This window comes from Leptonychotes weddellii, chromosome 11 (assembly GCF_054177405.1).
Source record: "Leptonychotes weddellii isolate Sample4059 chromosome 11, ASM5417740v2, whole genome shotgun sequence".
In the NCBI taxonomy this organism is placed as follows: Eukaryota; Metazoa; Chordata; class Mammalia; order Carnivora; family Phocidae; genus Leptonychotes; species Leptonychotes weddellii.
Window position 1 is genome coordinate 72,550,127 of NC_138379.1, and position 22,474 is coordinate 72,572,600.

At 42.7% G+C, this 22,474-nt stretch overlaps 1 protein-coding gene across 2 annotated transcripts in view; it reads right to left on the reverse strand.

Moving 5' to 3' along the window:
- Positions 1-393: 393 nt before the first annotated feature.
- SNX19 (sorting nexin 19) overlaps positions 394-22,474 on the reverse strand; it is a 43,999-nt gene continuing 21,918 nt past the window's right edge. The window contains exons 9-11 of one of the 2 annotated variants that reach the window (XM_081799085.1): positions 7,047-7,231; positions 5,732-5,819; positions 394-4,628 (exon numbers count right to left, since the gene is read on the reverse strand). In XM_081799085.1, coding sequence (XP_081655211.1) covers positions 4,496-4,628; positions 5,732-5,819; positions 7,047-7,231 — 406 coding nt within the window. In that variant the 3' untranslated portion in view covers positions 394-4,495. Of the gene's footprint in view, positions 4,629-5,731; positions 5,820-7,046; positions 7,232-22,474 lie in introns of those variants that run through there. The other variant, XM_081799088.1, reaches the window with a different exon arrangement.

Below are 22,474 nucleotides of genomic sequence, written 5' to 3' on the forward strand. Positions count from 1 at the left end.
AAGCTAAGTTACCTGACCACTTCCTCACAGCTGATTAAGTGGCAGAGCTAGGGTTTCAATCAGGCTGTTATTGCTTCCAGCTCATTATACTCTATAGACGCTGAAGCCATCTCATATTTAAGAAATAATGGGAACAGACTTGAAGAAATTAAGGTGGGGGGGATCAGAAAGTGACTGAGACAGGTGTCAAATCCAACGGCTGTTTACATGTGCAATCGAACTCCCATGTTTCCCATAAGCAGGCACTGTTAACTTCAATGAAAAATACTCTTCAGTAAGGTTCCTCAACAATTCCCCACTGCGGAGAGGAAGAACAGTGCCAGCTTCCTTAGCACGCCGCCCCAGACAGGCCCCTCTCCCGGCCCTTGTCCCTCCTTCCCTGCAGCCTGTGCCTTGTAGTTCTCCACAGCTTTTATTCATTTTACATGTCTTGATTGTAGTACAATAAACAGAATCTACAATTCGCCATCTTCACTATTTTCAGTGTACAGCTCTGGAGTGTCACGTCTACTTACACGGTTGATAAAACAGGGATCTGTTTTCACTTGGCAAAATTGAAACTCGGTACCCATTACATGCTCCCCATTCCCCTAATTCCCAACAACCATATTTCTACTGTTTCTGTGAGGTTGACCATGCTAGGTACTTCAGATATGTGGAATCATACAGTATTTGTCTTTCTGTGGCGACTCTGTCTTTGCACACATTGTTCACTGTTTCTCTGGACACCCTCCCCATGTTTTTACTGGTTAATTCTCATGAATCTTCCAGGAGTCAATTCACATATTATCACCTCAGGCTTTCCATGGCCCTCTACTCTCAATGAAGTGCCCTTCCTATATATTTAATAGTGTATTAATCACACTTGAGAGTTGTCTATGTTTTAACCCCTTGATACTCAAGGTGTGGTTGAAGATCTGTATTCTCATTGGCATACATCTGGGAGCTTGTTAGAAATGCAGCATATGCTTTACCACGGTCCCAGGTAAATCACATGTACACTAAAGTTTGAAAAGCACTGTTCTAACTCCTTAGAAAGAGGCCTGCAAACAACTCATGGGCTAAATCTGGTCAGCTGCCTGTTTCTGCAAACACAATTTTGTTGGAACACAGCCACAGTCATTGCTCTATGTATTGTCTATGACTGCTTTCATGCTACAATGGAAGAGCTGAGTTGCAACAGAGACCACCATATGGCCAAGCCTGGACTATTTATTCTCTGCCCCTTTACCAAAAAAGTCTGCGAACTTCTGCACTAGATCGTGAGCTCCTTAAAAATGAGAACCTGATCTTATTCTGAGAAGAAACACAGACTAGTATAATGGTTATTATGCATGTAGGCTTGAGGGTAGACTGGCAAGATTTGTATCCAGGCTCTGCCATTTCTTTGCAAGTGACTGTGGGCAACTCACAATCTCTCTGTGCCTTGTGTTCCTCATCTATGAAATGGGGATAGATAATAGAACCTACCTTACAGGGCTGTGTATGGGTTAAATGAGTTACTCCAGGTGAAGTGCTTCATGTGGTGCCTTCAGCAAATGTTCTTAGCCGATTCCAGGTATTTTTAGAGTACCATGGGGGATCTGTTGATGTTGTACAGATGATGTAACAGACATTGTCTATTAACACCCATCCTCTGCTTCTTCCTTGCTAACATCTAATTTTTTTAGGTATCTAACTTTCCTGGAGCGTGACCTCCTCTCTGTGGGGGAAGGGGGTAAATACTAGTGCAAGCCAACCAGGTAATGCCATTTTCAATAGATTGGCTTAGGGATGCACAGTTCTGGCCAATGAGTCATGAGAAGAGCATTCTTGAAGGGTTTCTGGAAAAAGGTTTCCTCATTCTTTAAAAGAAAACATGGAAGAGATGACTCTGTTCTTTCATACTGTTACATATGAATGTGATGCTCCGAACTGCAGCAACCAGGTAGGCAGTCTGAGAACCGGACAAGCATGTTTACACAAGCATGTTTACAACAGCAGAGGGGAAAGATGGGAAGAATCTGGGCCCTTTATGAGGTCAGAGTTGCTGAATCCATCCGCCCCTGGGGCTTACCTACTCAGGTACTCATTTTTGAAAGAAAACAAAATTCCCTTCGAGTTTTCCTTCAGTCCAAAGCATCCTGACTCATATAACCATATACACATATTTTTACTCCACCTAGGACCTAACAACTGTTGTTGGGTGCTATAAACAAAGAAAAGAGTAGCAACTGGAAATGAATGTGCTGGGTAGGGCCAAAGAAAAATCACGAATGTTCTGGGTTAGTGCAGGCCTGATTCTTCATTGCCTTTTATCACTTCTCAGCTGGGAGCATCTTTTCTTAATACCTGTGGCTCTCTCCCAAGTGCTGATCTCCCTTGTTGTCTGTGCCTGCTACCCAAACTTGACTATTTCCTTGGCGATATCCATGATTTCCCTTCTAGACAGAAGGAGGGCCCGAGGACAGATTATGTTTTGGGGCACAGACCACAGAGGTGGCATCTCTTACACAACATGAAATATAAGGAAGTTTTCTTTGGGTTGGAAGTGTCAAAAATTGCTCAGAATTTATAGCCACGGGGATTTTATGGTGCGTCAGTTTACGTACTGGCTCTGTGTGACATCTGAGCCCTAATAGCAGAGATTCAAAGCAATGTAGGTGGCTAAGTACATATGAGGGTAAAGTATCAGAAGAGAAGGGTAGTGGAAATGAGCTGGCTACTGCATCTATCCCGAAGAGCATCCTGGCCCGAGCTGAAAAAGGTGAAGGATCGGCTTCAGTGAGGCTGGACTCCCTGCAGTCCCACACTCCTGCAAATACTTACTAAAGCTAGAAATGCTGCGCTCCTTCTGCCTGTGAATGTCCGGGGTGGGAGAAGCTCTGAAGCCATAAAGTCGCTGTAAAAATCATATTTTAAGGCTAGAAGGTACCATGAGACATGATCTCATTCATCTTGTCCTTAGGCAGTAATCGCCTACCTAAAGCCTTCCAATCATAGCATAACACATTTTATGGGTAAAAGCCTCCAGAGGAGTAAAAAAAGTGTAAGACTGCACAATTTTCTCCCATAAACCACTTTGTGTGCACATCATCTATGTCAGAGTCTGAGAACCTGATGCCCATTCTAGACCCATCCCATTCTCATCAGTCTAAGTCCAGTCTAAGTCCAAGATCCCCCTCCAAATGGGAGGATCCATGATTCAGTGACAGAAGGGCACTAATAGGCAGGTGCAAAGCTAACGGGATGAGGGGCACAAGGCAAGGGTCTCCCATGACCTCCTTAAACCTTTTCTGTCAGCTACTCACATGCATTTAATGTATAGCACTTCCCTTGTCACCACTGTCTGCCTCCTTTCCTACCAACAAGTTCTCCTAATTGTTCTATTCTTCTAAGACACTACAGCCTGATATAGCACCTTCGCCTTCATCTTCAAGTGTTCTTAAAGACTCATTAGATCCTTAAAGAACAGGAAGTAAAAAGCTTTTTGTGGGTAATCAATTCCCTGCAGGTTTGCTAATATTATCGGTTCAGTTTAAAAGTCCCCTGCTGGAGACTTGTGAAGAGAGAAGCCCCACAGCCCCCTGGGTTTCCTACTCTTTGGGCATTCCCAGCCACAGAGCAAGCGTCTCCATTCCCTTTGGAAGCACTGGGCTGAATAAGCAATCCGCCAGGCGATTCTGCTGAAGGGAGATAGAGGGAAGGTCATAAAGACCAAAACTCAACTGCTCTTGGAGAAGGGTTAGGAGGAAAGCGAATAAATAAAATCTGTGATGCAACTCTCTTTCAGGAAAGGGTGTGGAGAGTGGGGTGGATCTACCAAGAAGCTTTGGCAATCTGCTTTGAAGTCTTCTGCACAGAAAAAGTGTAGCCACCCAGGGAAGCAGCCTTCAGTGACATCCTCCATAGGGCTGATGTGTTGGAAAATAGTCAATCAGCAAAAAGTCCCTTGAGAAATGTTTTCCTTCCTTCTTCTGGAATTGTTGGGAAACTAGACAGAACGTGGGGGGTCTGGCTTTCAAGAGTGGTCCTGAATGAATCTGCAGTTTCCTGGTGGGAACAGAGAGCTCTAGAAAATTGTCTGCTCCTCTAAGAAATCTGGCTATCAGTTTTCACTTGGTCTATCTACAGCTTGTGTGTTGGAGGATTAGGAACATGTATGCACAGGACCAGGCTCCTGGCAAACAATCTTAGGGAGGAGGGCAAAGGAGAGGCAAAAGGGGCTCATTCTTCTACCTTACAGATTCCTTTTCCAGGATCTACCCACCAGCAACAATCCAAACACCACAGAAAAAGTATGGAAATGGATATGCATATGATTGGTACATATTTCCCCCATCATCTGCTAGGTCGCCTGCTCTGTGGAGTAGAGCTGGGGGAGAACTGTGCCCCTGGGACCCGAGGTCTTCTGAGCTACAGTTCAGCTGCAGAGGGCACAGGTTCCTGACTGGTCGCGGGGTGGCAGAGCAACTCTCCTTTCCCAGCCTTCAAAGAATGGGTGAATAACCTATGGCTAAGGGGAGACGCCCATTCTCTTGGGGTTGCCTGGGGTATCTGAGGCAGAGGTGGTTACGGTAGACTCCTCAACGGAGGCACTGAGATCCAAGAATTCCAGGATGATGTCCCAAAGGCAGTAAATCAAGTGCCTGAAACAAATGGACAAAACAACTTAGAGGAGGGTCTGGCTTAGTCAACAGACACCAGATCCTGTTTATGACATTTATTTTCCCTTCCCCTCCTTGCCCATTACTGATATCCTTAGTGAACTCTAAATTTCAGTAGCCAGATGAAGGCTCTGCCATGAAATAAAAGTTTGGTGACTAAAGGTTATGACCCCAATAAAGGTGGAAATAGAACTTGAGACTAGATTTTAGGAAATTCTACATTTATTTATATAGCTACCTTAGCACATCAGCACTGCCCTGAAGAACTGTGAGGGAGGGAAAAAATCCCTGTGATATCAACTTACTAAGAATTTTCAGAGCTTCTGACTATGGCTATTTCTCGTAATTAATCGTCACAGATCCACAGGTGACAGGCAGTGAAGCAAAAGCCAGCACCCTTGGGTAGTGATGGTGAATAGATATAGTCTGCTTCGGGACAGGGTTTGAGAAAGGACTGCAAGTCCTGAATACTTTTCAGAAGCACTGTATCCCAAGGTACCAGCCAGGGAAATACCTACTTCTTCTGGATTATTTTAGCGGTGTTCACTCAGTTATTTCCAGTCCTTTTATCGGAGCTCAACCTCATTATCTTGTCTCCTTCCTATTAAGCAAAGACAATTCCTGATTCTAACGCTAAATCAGCTTTGCTGTGAGGCCTTGAATGTTGAGCTGAAAATCATTATCCAGCCTGTGGTATACAGGCCAGGTATACACAGTGGTATACAGTGTTCACAGGGGCTGGCACATGTTGAAAGAAGTGTTAAGCGCACTGAATAAGCCTGGAGGGTGACAGGACGTTTTCAGTGGCTCACATGGGGGCCTGCATCGAGTTCTTCCACATGCCAACAGTGGCGGGCCCAACACCGGCTCACTGCTGCATGAGAACCTGCTCAGAAGCAGGCAGTGTGGGTTTTCCTTCGTGTGTGCGGACCCGGGCATCACACTCTGCAGTCAGGGTCCAGGGCAGAGAAAGACTGCAGTTCCATTCGTCTCAGTGTGCGCTGCTCACTTAGAAACCGTGGACACCTCTGAGACCAGAGACAGCTTCAGCTGTGGAGATGCTGCGTACATGCCTTTCAGCCTACCTGTTGATGAGGGGTTGCTGTAGCGACTCCAAGACGAGACTCCAGCTCAGCCGGCATCTGTTCACCCCAAGGATTTCTACCACAATATCTGAAGAGGAAAAATAAGCATGTGGTTGCAGTGTTACCACTGAAGCCTTAGATTCTAAGGAGATTATCTTGTGGTATCTGCTATCTTTGTCCAAATTGGGTATTTCTGGCAAACTTCTGAACCACATAGCCAAACTAAAACAGGGAAAAGCTAAGAAAAATGTTTCTTAAGTGTTTAAATAAGAATGGACCTGAGGAAATAATTCTGTAACCTGTCACTGCAGGTACATCTGATGTAACAGTTTAGGGTGGAGAACGGGGGTTGATAAGAGTATATAAGGAACTAGAGGGTATTATGCTAAGTGAAATAAGCCAATCAGAAAAAAACAATTATCATATGATCTCACTCATATGTAGAATTTAAGAAACTAAACAGAGGAGCATAGGGGAAGGGAGGGAAAAACAAAACAAGACGAAATTAGAGAGTGAGACAAACCATAAGAGACTCTTAATCACAGGAAACAAACTGAGAGTTGCTGGGGGGGTGGGGGGACGGGGCAACTGTCTGATGGGCATTAAGGAGGGCACGGGATGTAATGAACACTGGGTGTTCTATGCAACTGATGACTCACTGAATTCCACATTTGAAACTAATAATACACTATATGTTAATTAGTTAAATTTAAATAAAAAAATAAATACAACAGAAAACAAAGAGTATATAATGTTGTCCTAAGAGCTAACAGTTCACTGCTGTACCCTCATTACTATAGCACAGCCACAGGTAACAAACTGCCTTCCCTACCTTCTAAAAATGTATAGAAAGTAAAGAAAAAAAAAATCCTCTTCAGAGTTTGTTTTTATCTACTGCTAAGGATGATATACCTTATTCAATGACCCCAATTTATCAAGGCTGAACTTCTGTGGGACATATCATTTTCTTCCCTGGTCTAACTACCATGAGTTGGCAGAGAACCTGAAATCTTCCTCTGGTGGGAAGAGTTCTGAGACCTGCCTCTGTGGTGTAGGCAGAGCTGTTATTACTCCAAGTATCTGCAGGATTCTCACCTACTATTTATGGTGTGGTCATAGTGATCCTTTCCATTCCCTCAGCATCACCTGAATGAGGGGTAAAAGAATCACAGCTCTGATCATTTACCTATTAGCCTGAGAAATGGTGGGTCGACAGGTTTTTGAGTCCAGGTTTTTGAGGGGTGTGGGGTAATGGTGGCAAAGCAGGATGGGAAAGGAATAATTATCAGTATAACCAATCTCATTGTCCAATTACCTGGCAAGATTCCCATGAGGCTCTGCAAGGCCTGTTTTTCAGCAGCCACTTTCTGCTCCTGGGTCCTCACAGGCCGTGGACACTTCGGTAAAATACCACCAGGCCAGATGGACTCCTGAAGAAGTCGGAGGTTCTGCACCCAGCGCTGTGGACATGTTAGATTAGCCACCTGCACCTCTAGCCACCTGTGGTGGAAGAGAGGAGAAAGGTCAGATAAATCTGAAGGCAAGACTGTGGCAAGGCAGGTGAGCAATCAGAACAGGGCAAAGCAAAGGGAGTGCCAACTCTCACAAGTGACATCAAGCCAATTCGACAACTTGGGACCAGAGAATTTGAAGATGAGTAATAATAATAATTTGTTATTTACTGTCTACTAGGAGCTCCATGTTGTATCAGGGGTTTCACAAAACAGAGCACTAGAAGGGCCCCTGTCTCTGGGCGGGACTGGAGCTTGCCAACTATCCTCTGGTGGGAAGCACTGTCCTCTCAGCAATGTGCACACATAGCCTTCAGAGTTAAGGGTTTGGTGATTTTACACAAATCCTTCTGCTTTGCCACCCTGTCCATACCCAGCTGCTCTTCACGTCCCCATGAGCTGTTCTGAGAGTGCCCTTCATCTGTCCTTTGCTCATAAAAGTCCTCTCACTGACAAGGCCCTCTTCTTTCCAGTAGAAGTCTGCCATTCTCTCAAGACCTGTTGAGCCCCACCTCCTCCACAAAATTCTTCTTGATCATTCTAGCCAGAAGTGCTCCTCTTTCTCCCCTCAGACCTCCTCTGGCACTTAGTTCTATTGCACACGTTTGGAACTCATATTTCACTTTGGAATATAAATTATTTCCTCATATGTTTACCGCTCTACTTTTCCAACTAAATAATAAGCATCACAAGAATTCTAGGTCTTACACTTTTAAAAAGTTTCCCACAGTGCCTTGGTGCTCAAGAAATGTTTGTTGACTGACTAGCAATTGTTCTTATTACAATGAAAATTTCCTCCTTTATCTCACATTCAATAAATGAGGCAATAACTCTGAGGGGGCAAACATACCAAATCTGCAGTTCCTGCAAGGCATTTTCACTTTCATTCTTTATTTGTTCCTGCATGTTTTCAGAGTGATATGGTTACTAGCTGAGGTTCAAGGCTGCCCAGGCCTCTTTAGTACATAGCAGGGCTGAGACTGGCAGGGCTCCGCCTATAACGAACGGACCATCAACCATGTCTACTCTGTTTGGTACTGAACCACATGGCAGTCCATGCCATTGCTCCTATACCCAAGTTACTTGTCGCCCATCCAAGAGCAGAGGGGGCTGCCAAGGCAAACTTTATTTAACCTCCACTCTGCCAGACAGTCTGCATTCCTCTCAAGCTAGGCATTCCAGCCTTGGGGGCTGCAATCCCCCAAGCTGAGGGCTCACAAAGGATTCTAAGAATAGGAAGTCTGAAAGGTAATGGCAGGGCAGGAATGGCAGACACCGATGGAGATCAAGAGCGGCACAAAGCTGCTCTTGCCCAAAATAGCCATCACGATCGTATTTGTTATTATTAGGGCCACATCTCCTTTTTATAGGGCTTTTCATTCAGCGAGCCTAAGACGCCTGATGAAAGGGATCCAGTAGCAAGAATTTCTGTTCCTGTTTATAGAAGAGGGTCAGCAAAGGGAGGTGCAATGCCCTCATCAGATTCTCTGCAGGGGATCAAGTGACCCAACTCTCGTTCTTCATCTCAAGCCATAAATGCTTGTGTGACTTCTGCTAAGGTGAAGGATGTGTACCAGGGTCTCATCCGAGTGACTGGAGGGAGGGGGCGAACACCTGAAAGCCAAAATCTTGAACTCCTCCAAAGTCAGGAGAACCTTACACCAGAACCCTTCAGCTGGAATTAGTTCTAGCTCAGTTTCTCATTCGCATTTGCACATAAGCCAGTGTGCCCTGATTCTTGTCCTCTGGGGCCACTGACGCCTGTGACCCCACTCTTCAGAGGCACCTCAGCATCCACTCAATCCTTCTCAGAGCAGAACAGTCACCAGTAAATCTGGGTACTTCAGTCACCTTCTGGGCATCTTACAAGAGAGGAGACTGACCGTTGTGAACTACTGTTAATTCACGGGATAGGAACAGGCCCCTGTGCGGCATCATGCCAAGGATGTCCTCTTTGTTCTCTTCCATTGTGACTTGGTGACTCAAGCACACCAGCTGGGTGCAAAACAAATTTTAGCATGTGGCAAAACATGAATGTATAAATGTATACAAATCTACAGGACGACAGCTTATTAAACTCTAAAATGGGAATGTTGGGAAGAAGAACCAAAGTAGGGAAAGTAAAAATAAGCCCTTTGATGATGAGGGTGAGTCAGTGAGTCAAGCCAAGTTGCGGGAGTTAAGCAGAACAGACAGACAGAACTCAAGCCTCCAAGTAAATGTCAGCTGCTGATAAAGGAACTGTCAAGCACTATAAATCCTGAGGCACAGAACTGATCAACAGAAGGCCCTAGGAGAGTAGGTCCCAGGAATGTAAGGAACATAAGAAACCTAAGAAAATATAAGACTTGCGAAAACTGGTGGCAATGAAACAAACTACATGTCTAAAAAGAGGCACATAATGTAGAAAGTGGCTTCTACCCATGAGCTGCTGTGGTTTCTACCCATGAGCTGCTGTGGTTTCTGTTACCCTTACTCTTCTCTATACCCCAAAGGTGAAAGACGCCAATCACACACGCTGGTACCATGCAGATTTAAACATTCACCCTTTTCAGGATTCTCCTCTTGCCCAGGTTCCTCCCACCCTTCCTCCTCCACGAACACAGAGGCTTTCTCCTGGACATCTGGGGTTAGGCAGGTTTCATTTCCTAGCCCCAGGCAGCCTGTGGAAAAGAGGCAGGGCAGCAGTTCTAGCTCACAGAACTTCTGAGGTATGCTATCTCATTACAAATGATGAGCATCCCAAAGCGGAAGGAAAAAATGATACAGCCCAAACCAAGAAAACGACCAGGGCCAACTACTTCCACCACCCAAACTGCCCTGCCCCTCAGACAAAATAGAAAGAATCTGTGAGCTTTAGAACAATTTCCAAGACATTTTTTGTTATTCCACAAAATGCCTTTTTAAAGTTGTAAATGGCCGGACTCGGGGCTCCCATATTATTTGCCTTGCCTAAACCTAGCATAGAACCAACAACTGATGACAAGGAAGAGGGCAGGGATTTCTTCATCCAATGAGCTCTTCTCCCCCTTCCATCCCCATTTTCCCTTCCTTTTCTTCTATCATCCTTCTCCAGAGTGGAGCTCCACACATCCCACCACAGTGCTTTATCTAGCCTTACTAACTCCCTTCATCCTGCTCAGTTCACTGAAATTGGGTTAGAGTAGAGAAGGCGAAGAGATTAACATTGGTAAATTAAAAAAGAGACTGACGCCTTAGCTTCTTATTAGTTCCCTTCATCTCTCTATTCCACGTGTTGTCTTTCTATTCTTAACCTACAAGTGGGAAAGTTAAAAAGAAATCTGTGTCCCTATAGCTCTCTTGAAGCAAAAGGAATGGAATGCATGTGTCTGAAGTCCAACGTACCACAGGCGCTTTGCCACTATCAATTTCTGGAATCTGCTGGTACTCCTTACTATTATGTGCTCACAGAAATCTAAAGTTTCAAGGTGGACACACACGCACACATCCCTTGATTTATTGTAAATTATTTATAAGAATTCGTTTACCAAATACAAAAGTTATTGTTTATGTAATTCAATACTCATGAGATAAATACACTAAAATAAATACGGTAGAGAATAGCCACAAATAGCATTGGTTTTATTTTCTACTACTATTCCAGTTCTGATATTTGATTCAGAGCTATCTCCTTCTGCCGTCCTACCTTTTTTCCCCATTAGGAGAAGAAGGAAAAAAGCCAAACCAGGTCTGTTCTGTCAGGCTGTCTCTGAATGAGTCAGGGCACATGGCAGCCTTACTAGTGGGCCCAGAAATAGCCAATAAAATGAGAAAAAAGCAACAATAGATTGACACTGAGATGTCCAAGAGCTTCTCTTGATGCCAGACATGGAAGGAGGGAGGACGTGGACATTACAGCTCTCCACTACACTGGGAGTGAATGTCTAGTCCGTGTTCACAAGAACCTGGTCTGAAATAGCTACAGATAGAGGAATGAAGCAGTGGCTAAAAAGGAGACAGTTCAATGCTAGGGCTTAAGATGGCACCTCAAGGTTAGCAGAAGGTCATTTCCCATCAAAACAACAGAATCAAATCTCATGAGTAGGGGGAGAAAGCTTTATAGGGACCGTGTCTAATCTAATTAGCCACTGTCCCTTCACTTCTTTCCTAAGAGCTGCTATGGCTAAGTGAGAAGGGGCCCTGAATTAGCTGGTCTAATGGGGAGGACAGCGAAGTCATAACACAGAAAATATTCCTAACAGCAGTAACAATCTTCTAACAAAAATGCCTGGTGCAGTCCAGATGAAAGAAAACAACAGACTTATTCCTCATACCCTTTTTATCCACCCGGCTACGTCTGTGGGCAACCCAAGGGCAATTACACTTCCACATCACTTTAATGTACCAAATACAGTTCAAAGAAAAAGAGAGAGTAAAAGAAGATCAGGTTACAGCTCCTACCATTCTGAACAGGTTTACAGTAGATTAGAAGTGTCAACTCATTTTATTACCCTTAGAGTAGGGTTTTCCAACCTTGGCACTACTGACATTTTGGACTGCTAATTCCTTGTTGTGGGGGGCTGTCCTGCGCAATGTAAAGTGGTTAGCAGCATTCCAGCAGTCCCAGGTACCTCTTTTGTGACAATCAAAGATGTTTCCAGACATTGCTGTGTGTCCTCCGAGAGGCAAAATCATCCCCAGTTGGGAATCACTGCCTTAGACTAGGGTATTGGATGCCATGTGTTGGGCCATTTCCAGTCATTTCAATACTTGTGGCTGTAGCACACTATTTCTCAAATTGTGGGCTGAACAGCATTAGAGGTGGCCATGCGCTCAACTTTGTGGTTTGTGACATTTAACAACATCTAAGTAGGAAAAATGAGAAAACATGAACGTGTATCTCATGTTTTGGGACCCTTCTGTTTCATACATGGATGTCTATATGTATCTATCGGATGTGTATTTGTGTGTGCGTGCATGTACCATGTGGTCACAGTGGGTCATGATGTAAATGTATTTCTTACTGTGGGTTGAAGTTTAAAAATAGCTAGAAAAACAGTGACATAGTATAAGGAATTAGGAGTTCCAAGAAAGGGGGAAAAAGCCCAAGCTACATTTTTAGCCTCCTGGAAACACTCCCCACCTCCACCCACCCCCAAGTACCCTGTAAAATGTTTACAATGGCATAAACCATGAACATTGTGTTCTGTACCCATAGTCCTAGCACAGTCCTACAAGTATTTGCTCATTAAATCGGTAGCCCCAACGCAGAGGGTGGAGAGAAAGGCGATCTTGAGGATGATGATGTGGATCCAGGGCATTTCCCATTAAACAAGCTGTTTTTGCCAATTTCACACCTGATAAAAGTAACACTTCTCGTCCCTCTGATTCCTTTCCTAGGCCTCTGCCTTCCTGCCATGGCCCCTTCTCATGTTTACAGACAGTTCCTCCTTGTCAGCTCTCGGCTCTAGCCTTCTCAGTCCTAGAACTGGCCAGGCCCAGGTTACTCAGCTGTGTCTGAGAAAGTTCAGCATTGTTGCCCTCTGACTATGTATCTAGGTCATGATACTTTCCTGCCTTGTGTGGGGGAGAAGAATGGGGAGGAAATGAACTTCAAGGGCAAGAAACCCCTGTTTCTTTTTCCCAATAACTATTGTGAAATCTAAAACGGCTCATAGAGTCTACACAGTTTCTTCTTTGATTTTTGCTTTCATGTTTTAAATCATGGATCCACATCTTTAAAACATGTGCTTCAAGGGAAGACTACATACTGCTTAAACACCATGCTTTAAGAATCTGAGTTCCATACTTCTATATCTAGCCACAGTTTTTGTTTTTGATTAGTAACGTACAAGTTACAGCTACAAAACTAATATGCATTAAGAATTGAAGCATTCTGAATCGAAGAAGGAAGTTAAAGAAATCATCTGTTCAACCTTAGAGGTTATCTATTCCAATAATCTCACCAACTGACACATGAAAACAGAGAGCCAAAAAGGAGCACTGCATAGCAAAAGGCTTATGGGAACATTACAACTTCATAACTGGAAGGAAACAGGTGATCCCTACCTCACTTCCTCCCAGAGTCGAAATCGCCTGAGTAACATCATGGCAGAGCCAAGGGTTCTTGTCCATGAATCCAGAAAGTTGGGCTTTTATCTTAGCTCTGCCACCAATTAGGAATGTGACTCTGGGGAAGTTGCTTAATTCCTGAAAAGGATAACTGCAATTTATTAGAGATGCTCCTTAAATACGGGCAACCAAAATCAGCCTCGTTGTAACTTCTAGTCATTGTTCTTACTTCTACCCTCTGGAGTTAACAGGAAGTACTAAAGTTACTAGGTCGTATCTCTTTCAAAATGTACCAAAGACCTAAATGTGAGACCTGAAACTATAAAACCCTAGAAGAAAACATAGGCAGTCATTTCTTTCACACTGGCCATAGAAACATTTTTCTGTATATGTCTCCTCAGGCATGGGAAATGAAAGCAAATTAAACTATTAGTAACACACTAAAATAAAAAGCTTTTGCAGAGAAGGAAATCATCAATAAAACGACAAGGCTACCTACCGAATGAGAGAAGGTATTTGCAAATAATATATCCAAAAAGGGGTTAATATCCAAAATACATAAAGAACTCACACAACCCAACACCAAAAAACCCTAAATAATCCAATTAAATATGGGCAGAGTTCCAGAATAAACATTTTGCATTTTTGAATTCAACTGTTATTTCCCCCCTAAGTCTCTTTTATAAGCTACACATCCTCAATTCTGGCAACCTCAAAGTTGAGCACACAGAATACACTCAATAAAGTCCTGAAGAATGAAGGAGAGAAATGAACCATTCCGCATCCTGGTGCCATCCCCTGGGTGTGTGCTGCTTTTTATTCTCTCTTAAAATGGAGTACCCAGAACTAAACACAACCTCCAGATGTGCCCTGACCAGCGAAAAATGAAAGAATGCAGAGGATTAGTGCCTTCCTTCATCCATACACTATACTTCTATTAATATAGTCAAGACTGTGTTGCCTTTTTGGGCACACACTTCAAAGCACTGACTCATACTGAGTTTTGCAGTCAACTAGGACCCTAGTTCCACATATGTACTTTAACAAAAAATCACATGCTCCTCTGTTAGGCCTGGTCTTGCCCTTCTGTACTTGTGCAATTTTTTAAAAAAATCTAAATTGTAATTACAATATTTCTATTAACTCCATCTTATTGGTTTTGATCTATTAGTCTAACCTTTTGAATCTTGATTTTTGTCATCCAGAGTATTAATTATACCTCTAATGTTAGAGTTACTTACAAACTTAATGATGAAAAAATTAACCAGGATAAGAACAAGAAAAATGCTCTAACACTAGAAATTTCCCTCCAGGATGACATACATTTGTTAGACAGATACTCTTGGGCTAAAGAAACTCAACTAACCATGGATCACTTAAAAGTACTATATATAGTCCATTGGGGCACCTGGGTGGCTCACTTGGTTGAACGTTGGACTCTTGATTTCGGCGCAGGTCATGATCTCAGGGTAATGATCTCAGGGTTGTGAGAGCGAGCCCCATGAGTACGGAGTCTGCTTGGACTTCTCTATCTCCCTCAGCCCCTCCTTCTACTCACACATGTGCTCTCTCTCTAAATAATAAAATCTTTTTTTTTTTTTTTTAAAGTACTATAGTCCAGGCCACGTATGTCCATTTTGTCTACATGGATGTTATGAGAATATGGCAAAAGCTTGTTGAAATCCACCTACAATTTAATAACCAATGCATTCCTTTAATTTAATGGTTTAATAATTCTGCTAAAGAAAGAAAGAAACCATGCTAATCAGGCAGGGTGCATTCCCACTGAACACATACTAATTTCTGGGGCTTGCCATTTCCCTCTCCCAGAATGTTCACAAAACATCTATTTAATAATCTGCTTCAGAAATTTCTAGAAATAAATGTCAAGTGTTAACGACCTGTATCCATTTTTTAATAAGGCAAGATATTTGTCCATCTCCAACTCAACACATCCTATATGCCATTTTTTTTTTTTTAATGATCTTAGGTCTTCAATGATAAATACAAATTTTTAGTTCCATAGAATATAATTCATCTGGGTCAGGTACAGGAGCCTTAAAATAGGTTAAGTGCTCTCTTATTTGCATTCCTATTTTAGTCTTCTAGTTTAACTGTGTCTTTCCAATTCCTGTCAAACCATTTTCCTTGACAGAAAAAACCCAGAAATTAAACAGCTTAGCAAACAGACCAATTCACTGTTGAATAAATGAATAAATGTTTTCTCAATGTAGCTAGTGAATACTATAGCATCTGTTTCAAAAAATTTACCTGTATTTTCTTTGCTTTTTTTTTTTTTTTTTTTTTAAGTCTTTTCTCCTAACATTTATTCACAACTTCAACTCTGAGTTTAAGCTTACTGGACACCATTCTTATTAGTTCTATTGCTACTATTTTGCATTACTCAGTATGTGTCCTCCCCTCTGCCCCTTTTTAAAATATATGCATACTTCTAGAATCAGTTAACTACCCTGGTTTCATCTGATCTTGATTCTTTCCTTTCCTCACTGGAATTCTGTGTTTGTTTATTCCATTTACTCCACACATATTGGTGGAGCTTCATGTAAATGCCAAAAGAGTAAGATTCTAAGGTTTTGTGGGAGGGGATCTTATCATTTTGATATCTTCCTCAGCATTTACCATAATAGTGCCAGTCATATAATAAGCCATCAAGTACTGAGTGAATCAATCTTATTCCACAATTCTCAGTGATAACTTTGAGTGTTAGAATTTTAAGTTAACTCATTATTATGGCCTATAAAATGGTATTATTTTTAATCTCATTCTCTGTTCTGTTCTCCTGTGAATTCTATTAACCTTTCATCCACCTCCACTTTCCTGTCAGCTGTTTTCCATAATATCCAGTGTTAGCTTTAACTCAAAAAAAACCAAAACCGGGCGCCTGGGTGGCTCAGATGGTTAAGCGTCTGCCTTCGGCTCAGGTCATGATCCCAGGGTCCTGGGATCGAGTCCTACATCGGGCTCCCGGCTCAGCGGGGAGCCTGCTTCTCCCTCTGACCCTCTCCCCTCTCATGCTGTTTCTCTCTTGCTCGCTCTCTAAAAAATAAATAAAAATCTTTAAATAATAAAAAAAAAAAAACCAAAACCAAAAAACTTTTTTTAGGCTTCTTGCTCTTCACTGAATTAACAAGTCTTCTGCCATGTATATTCTCTCTACATCCTTGAGTTATGCTCTATTTGAGTTGGGAATCTGCCTTGTGAGTATCATGTGCCAAAGAACAGAAACTGTGGAAACCTTCCCTTTGTACCAGCTTACACATTCTGCATTTTCCTTTTTCTTCCAAAGACAAAAGAACTTGCAGACAGAAGAAAAGATAAAAAATACAATCTGGGCTCCCAGGTCCTTAGTCCTAAATTACTAGGAATACAGTCCCTGCTTCCTCATGTGTCATCATTTATTTTTACACAATAGGAGATAATAATGTACTGATTTGATGAGCAGCCATGGACTTTTAATCACATGTCAGATATGCTGGGCAGAAAGATACTATATCATCCTCTTAATTATGCGTCTCAATCTACCCGGTAGAAAACGGAATCACTCTTAGTTCCTCCTTTTCCCTTTTCCAAATACACATACCCCCCTGCAACCCCATGGAATTACTGAAACAATCGCTAAATCTAGGTGATGCTACCTCCTCCATCTCAGGCACTTCTTACCCTTTCCCATTTTTATAGCAATTCCTCCTCACCTTTCATTTCTACCGGTGCAACCCTTTCCTAATTTGTCTCCTTGATTCTAACTTTCCCTCCTTCTATTAATCCTCCAGGGAACTACTTAAGTGATTTTCTTAGTTACAAAGTTGGTCATGTCATCACCTGTTGGCACTGTGTAAAAGGCTTCCCTGCAAATGGAGGCAAACTTGATCTCTGAATGGCTCACTGGCTCACTCTGAGTCCACACCCTCTTCAGGGTAATATGGCCCCTCCTGTTGCACATCTTCTATGCCTAATCATACCTGACTTCTTTGAGTATCACAAATTTGCCAGGCTGTTTACTGCTCTGCCACCAATACTCTGTTATCCAATGTCTGCTCTCAACTTCCCTTCATCCTTTCAATCCTGTCTCAGAAGTCACCTCTCCTGTGAGCTTTCTCTGGGCCTCTCATCGTCCATTACTTCATCCCTTCTATTCATCACCTATAGAGTCCTTTTTAAAATCCCAACTTTATATTCTAACTCCTTATTTATAAGATTGCCCCTCCAAATGGATATTAAACTTCCTAGGGTAGGGATTTGGGGTCTTGTTCTGTATTTTGATCACTTAACATCGTGTCTGGCACAGAATGGATAATCAACAAATATTAGTTACTATGGGAATTAATGCGCTCTGTGGGACAAACAATGGTCTTAAAGGATGGTGCACAGCTCAAAATAAGCTTTGCAAAAGGCAAACATCCCAATACTTAAAGCAGCAAAAGAATAGTAAGCTCTTCATTATTCATGCTTATGGAGGAAGGCAGTAAGAGATTTAAAAAATAGTGTACAATCTAGAAATCCTTTGTATTTGGCATTTTGTATGTCTTCATAGAAACATTTGGCAGATTTACTTTCCTAATAACCTTTTGTTTCAGATAACATTAAAATTAAACTGTGCGCCAACAAACCAGCTGTAGGGTAAATGCGGTAAGTATCCTGGGCAGTAAGTCAGCTGAGCTAGAATTAAGAATTCATCACGAATAATCCATGCAATTCACACCTGGTTATGTATTCCCCTGGAAGGTAAGAGAGGTAGAAGGAAAGGAGTGGGTCAGCCATGCTTTGTATCTGGCACTTTCTATAAATCCTAGAGAAGAGAGACGCCTGCCAGCAGTCTATGTTTTTGTCACTTTTCCTGGCAAATAGGCCCAGAGGATAGAAGAAACTGAAAGTCAAGCAAAAGCAAAGGGGTTATGAGGACTGTGAGTCACACTTGTATTTTGGGAAGTGCCCCTGATGGATGGAACATCATCAAACTGATTCCAGACCATTACTTGAAGCTAGTAAGAAGAAAAGAAGATAGCAGAATGTTTGGGTAAAAAGTGACCAAAAGCAAGGGTCAGGTTACCTTTCTAACAAATACAGAAGGAGAGGAACACATTTGAGAAGTTCTGTGTTCATGGGATAAATGAGACTAATTGCAAAGGGAGAGCTCTAGAAATTTGTTCTAGATTTAAGTATTGTGATAGCCTTAGGATTCCAATTTGAAAGCTTCTTACACAAATCTAGTGTACCTCTGAAGACCTTCAGATTAACTTTTCTCGGCCCCTTACTATGTTGCTAATGCACCATAATCCAGCTCTGAAACATCACAGCTGATGGACTTGAAAGCTAGGCACAAAGTCATGCTTCTTGGATGGCTGTCTGTGCTCTACGTTTGATCCATGTAAAAGCAGCAGGACATCTGCCTCACAACCAGAAACCCCCTTAGAGTCTCTGGAACAGTCCACGCTTCTGCTCCAAGCCCAAGAGATTCCTCTGTCACCACACTTTTCAAGGCAATACTGAGTATAAAACTAGTTCATACTCTTCTAGGGAAAAGACACACTGAGTGGTCAGAGAGCCTCACACAGGCAGTGTGCAGTAATGAGTGGAAATAACACCGGGAAGCCACAGTTTTGAGGCTGGCTTGACCACTTGAGTGAACTTCCTTCTTAATAAAATGGTCTAATTCTTGCCTTGCCTTCTTCACAAAGTTATATCAAGATCAAATGAGAAAAATGAAAGCATTTTTGAAAGTGCTTGTGTGTTTGTGCATGAGTTGAAGGCTCCTTTGGGTCCTCTTAAAAAACTCTACCAGGTCCTAGAAATGATAGAAAGATCCTGAGTGAGCTTTGCATTTCATGCCTCAATTGTCCCTTTTGCAAAAGGGACTCCCCTCCTGGCAGGCTCAGGGGTATACATATTAGAACAGTGAACCATTTCTGTCCTGTATGTTTAGGAAGATTAGGGAGAAACCCCAGGGGATTATGGGTAATGTGAAGATTATATTTCAGAATTCTTCCTAAAACAAGACCCCTATATAACAGTGAAACTTCAACTGCAAGGACTGGACTGCAGGATCCAAAATCTCTCTTTTCCCGTCTTTCCTCACTCCCGTGTGAACAGCAAGCTTGGGTCATTCTCAGTCACCAGGCAGCTATCATGAGCCTTTCTTTCTCAGCACCTAGGGCTCGAAGACGGGGGGAAGAAGGGGAAGGCTGATTAAAATGGCCACCCATTCAGAAGAATATTGAGTCCACGGAGGAGGGGCAAAGGGCAGAGAGAGGGAGAGAAATGCTTAGAACTAGAGCACTGGAAAGAAAGGCAAGACACAAAGGAGGGCAGAAGGCACGGATTTCATTGTTGTCTTGACAACCAAACCCCTGTTGTTCTTGGTGAGTTTACCTAACAGCGAGCTGTCCAGGCTCTGCTCTGGGCAAACCCCACCACTGCAGGAGAGGAGGGAGGAGGGAAATGTGGAGGATGGAAAGATGGTAACTGTGTGCTCTAGCATGATGGGACTGGCTCCCGACGTCTAACTAGATTACAGGTTAGAGTATGCTCAGCCATGATCTGGAAGAGAATTAGGGACTGGGTTTAAATAAGCACACATGATAGGGTTCCAAATTATGCTGTGAAAATGGTTAGAGGAAGCTGGAAAAGACCAGCCTCAAAGAGAACAAGAGACAGACAGAAGCAGATGTCAAAGTTAAGGAAACAGGGAAAATACTGGAAGGAACACAGGGAAAAGGAACTATAATGAACAGAAGCACCTTGGGGAAGAAGAGGTAACCCAAAGGTATTTGTTTCCAGTTTCTTATCTATAGCCTGAATTTTAAAACCTTTCCAAAAAAGACGGTTATCCATCCTGATACTAAGGATATATAACAGAGCTGTGGTGATGACTCCACAATCTCCACATACTAGCAGGAATTTTGGGGCTACCACCTATGGTTAGAAAACAAGGGGGACAGGGTAGGAGGTAGACAGGGGACTTATTTTGAAGCTGCATTTATATAACAAGCATACCATGTTTACACAGATTATATATTTATTGGGGAAAGGCTAAATTCCCCCCACGAAAATCTCTGGCACCATACTTACATCAGCACTAGATTAAGGTGTATTTCCTACTAGTTCACCCCTACTCCCTCCCTGCACTAGTACCATAAGGTCTACTCCTCCACAGGGCACTTGGTGAATCTATATCTAAAGACAGAGGTAGGGGTGCCTGCGTGGCTCAGTTGGTTAAGCGGCTGCCTTAGGCTCAGGTCATGATCCCAGGGTCCTGGGATCCAGTCCTGCATCGGGCTCCCTGCTCAGCGGGGAGTCTGCTTCCCTCTCTCTCCCTCTGTCCCTGCCCCTGCCCCTGCTTGTTCGCTCTCTCTCAAATAAAATCTTTAAAAAATAATAAAAAATTAAGACAGAGGTAAAGATCGAACCTCAAGAATTAACATATGGCTGTGTCTCCAACACCAAGTTAACAGGAAAGAGCCAAATGATCTCCATCCATGGCTGAAAGCAGTAAGAAACACCCTTAATCATTTAAGAGGTGGATAAGATTCCCAACATCAGTGCAATCTAGCACTGACAATGTCTACCTCAGTGAAATGGAGATCTAGGATTCTGGTATCCAAAAAGGCCTTGAGTATAGGACCAACTATCTTACAGGGAATACCAAAAGATTTTTTTCAAATAGCTTATAGAGAATACCAGCAGATTTTTTTCGGATGTCCAGCTGGTTTAATCACCGTAGACTCTCTGGTTTACTGTAGGTTTCTGAGTCAAAATGTTCTCAAATGAATCAGCTCTAGCACTGACTCCTTGAGGGGTGGAATGCACTCAAAGGGGCAACTTCTGGCAGTACATACTGCTCAAAGAAGCAAGTGTCCACTTTAGACTGATCGGAAGAGAGGGGAGAAGGGTAAGAGATAAAAGAAACTGGGCTCATCTAAAAGTCACTGGCCTGGAGGAGAGGGCAGGTAAGTAGCTTCTGAATCATGGAACAAGACAGGGAATGGTTTCCATTACTATCACCACCAAGACAAGGACCTGTGATTACAAAATGAATACTCCCTCAACGAAGGCAAATGGGTATAGTTTAACCTGCAGTGCCACCTTGTGCCCAGAGGGAGAATTCCTGTTCTAACTCCCCAAGTCGCAATACCTTGCTGTGCTTTCCAAGCCATATTTAACAAAATGATCTTTCTGTCTTCTGTGCGCATGAACACTCTCTCTCTCACATATACACACTGTCTCTGTCTCTCTCAGAGAGTAACTAGATGAAGATATTAAAAATATGTTTAAAGGTTACTTTTTATTTAGAAGCAGAAATAATGCCCTCTCCTCTCTTTAAAATGCTTCGTGTCTGGAATATTCTTTTTTTTTTTTTTTAAAGATTTTTTATTTATTTATTCATGAGAGATAGAGAGAGAGAGGCAGAGGCAGAGGGAGAAGCAGGCTCCCCGCGGAGCAGGGAGCCCGATGCGGGACTCGATCCCAGGACCCTGGGATCATGACCTGAGCTGAAGGCAGACGCTTAACCGACTGAGTCACCCAGGCGTCCCCGTGTCTGGAATATTCTTTACATTAAACCTATCTAAATGATACCTATCTTACATCTAGTTCTAAACACTTATTTTCCTCTATAAAGCCTCTCTAATGTTTACGCCCAAGAATCCTAATTTTTTTTTTTTACTGTGTTTACAGTCATCATTTAGCTTCACATTGTTCAATATTTCTAATTGATTCCTATGGGTTCTCTCTTCTCTTAGCCTGAAAGGACCTTGAAGTAGAAACAGTCAAACATTAGATCTGAAGAGCTAGCTGGCAGCTGCTACTTAGTAAGTACACACAGGCATCAAATCTTACACAGACTTTTCAAAAATTATTTGTAAAGAGGTCACCATAACAAGAACTACATAAAGTTAGTTTCCTAGGAAGCAAATGAAGAGGGTTAGGAGCACCTGGATTAGGCAGTTCCCTGGTTCTGAAGGAACTCTGACGTTCTGCTCTGGATATGACCAGGGAAGACTTTAAGTATATAAGGCAGGATGGAAGAGTGCATAGTTAAAGATCATATGAAGAAAGGGACGTGGATTTGAAGGGTGCAGAAAAGAATTTCTGTCTCCCAGGGTCTTTTGCTACTAACAGAGCCCAAAGCAAGCACACTATAAGGACTTTTCCCAAAAAACACATTAAAATGTAAACATATTCT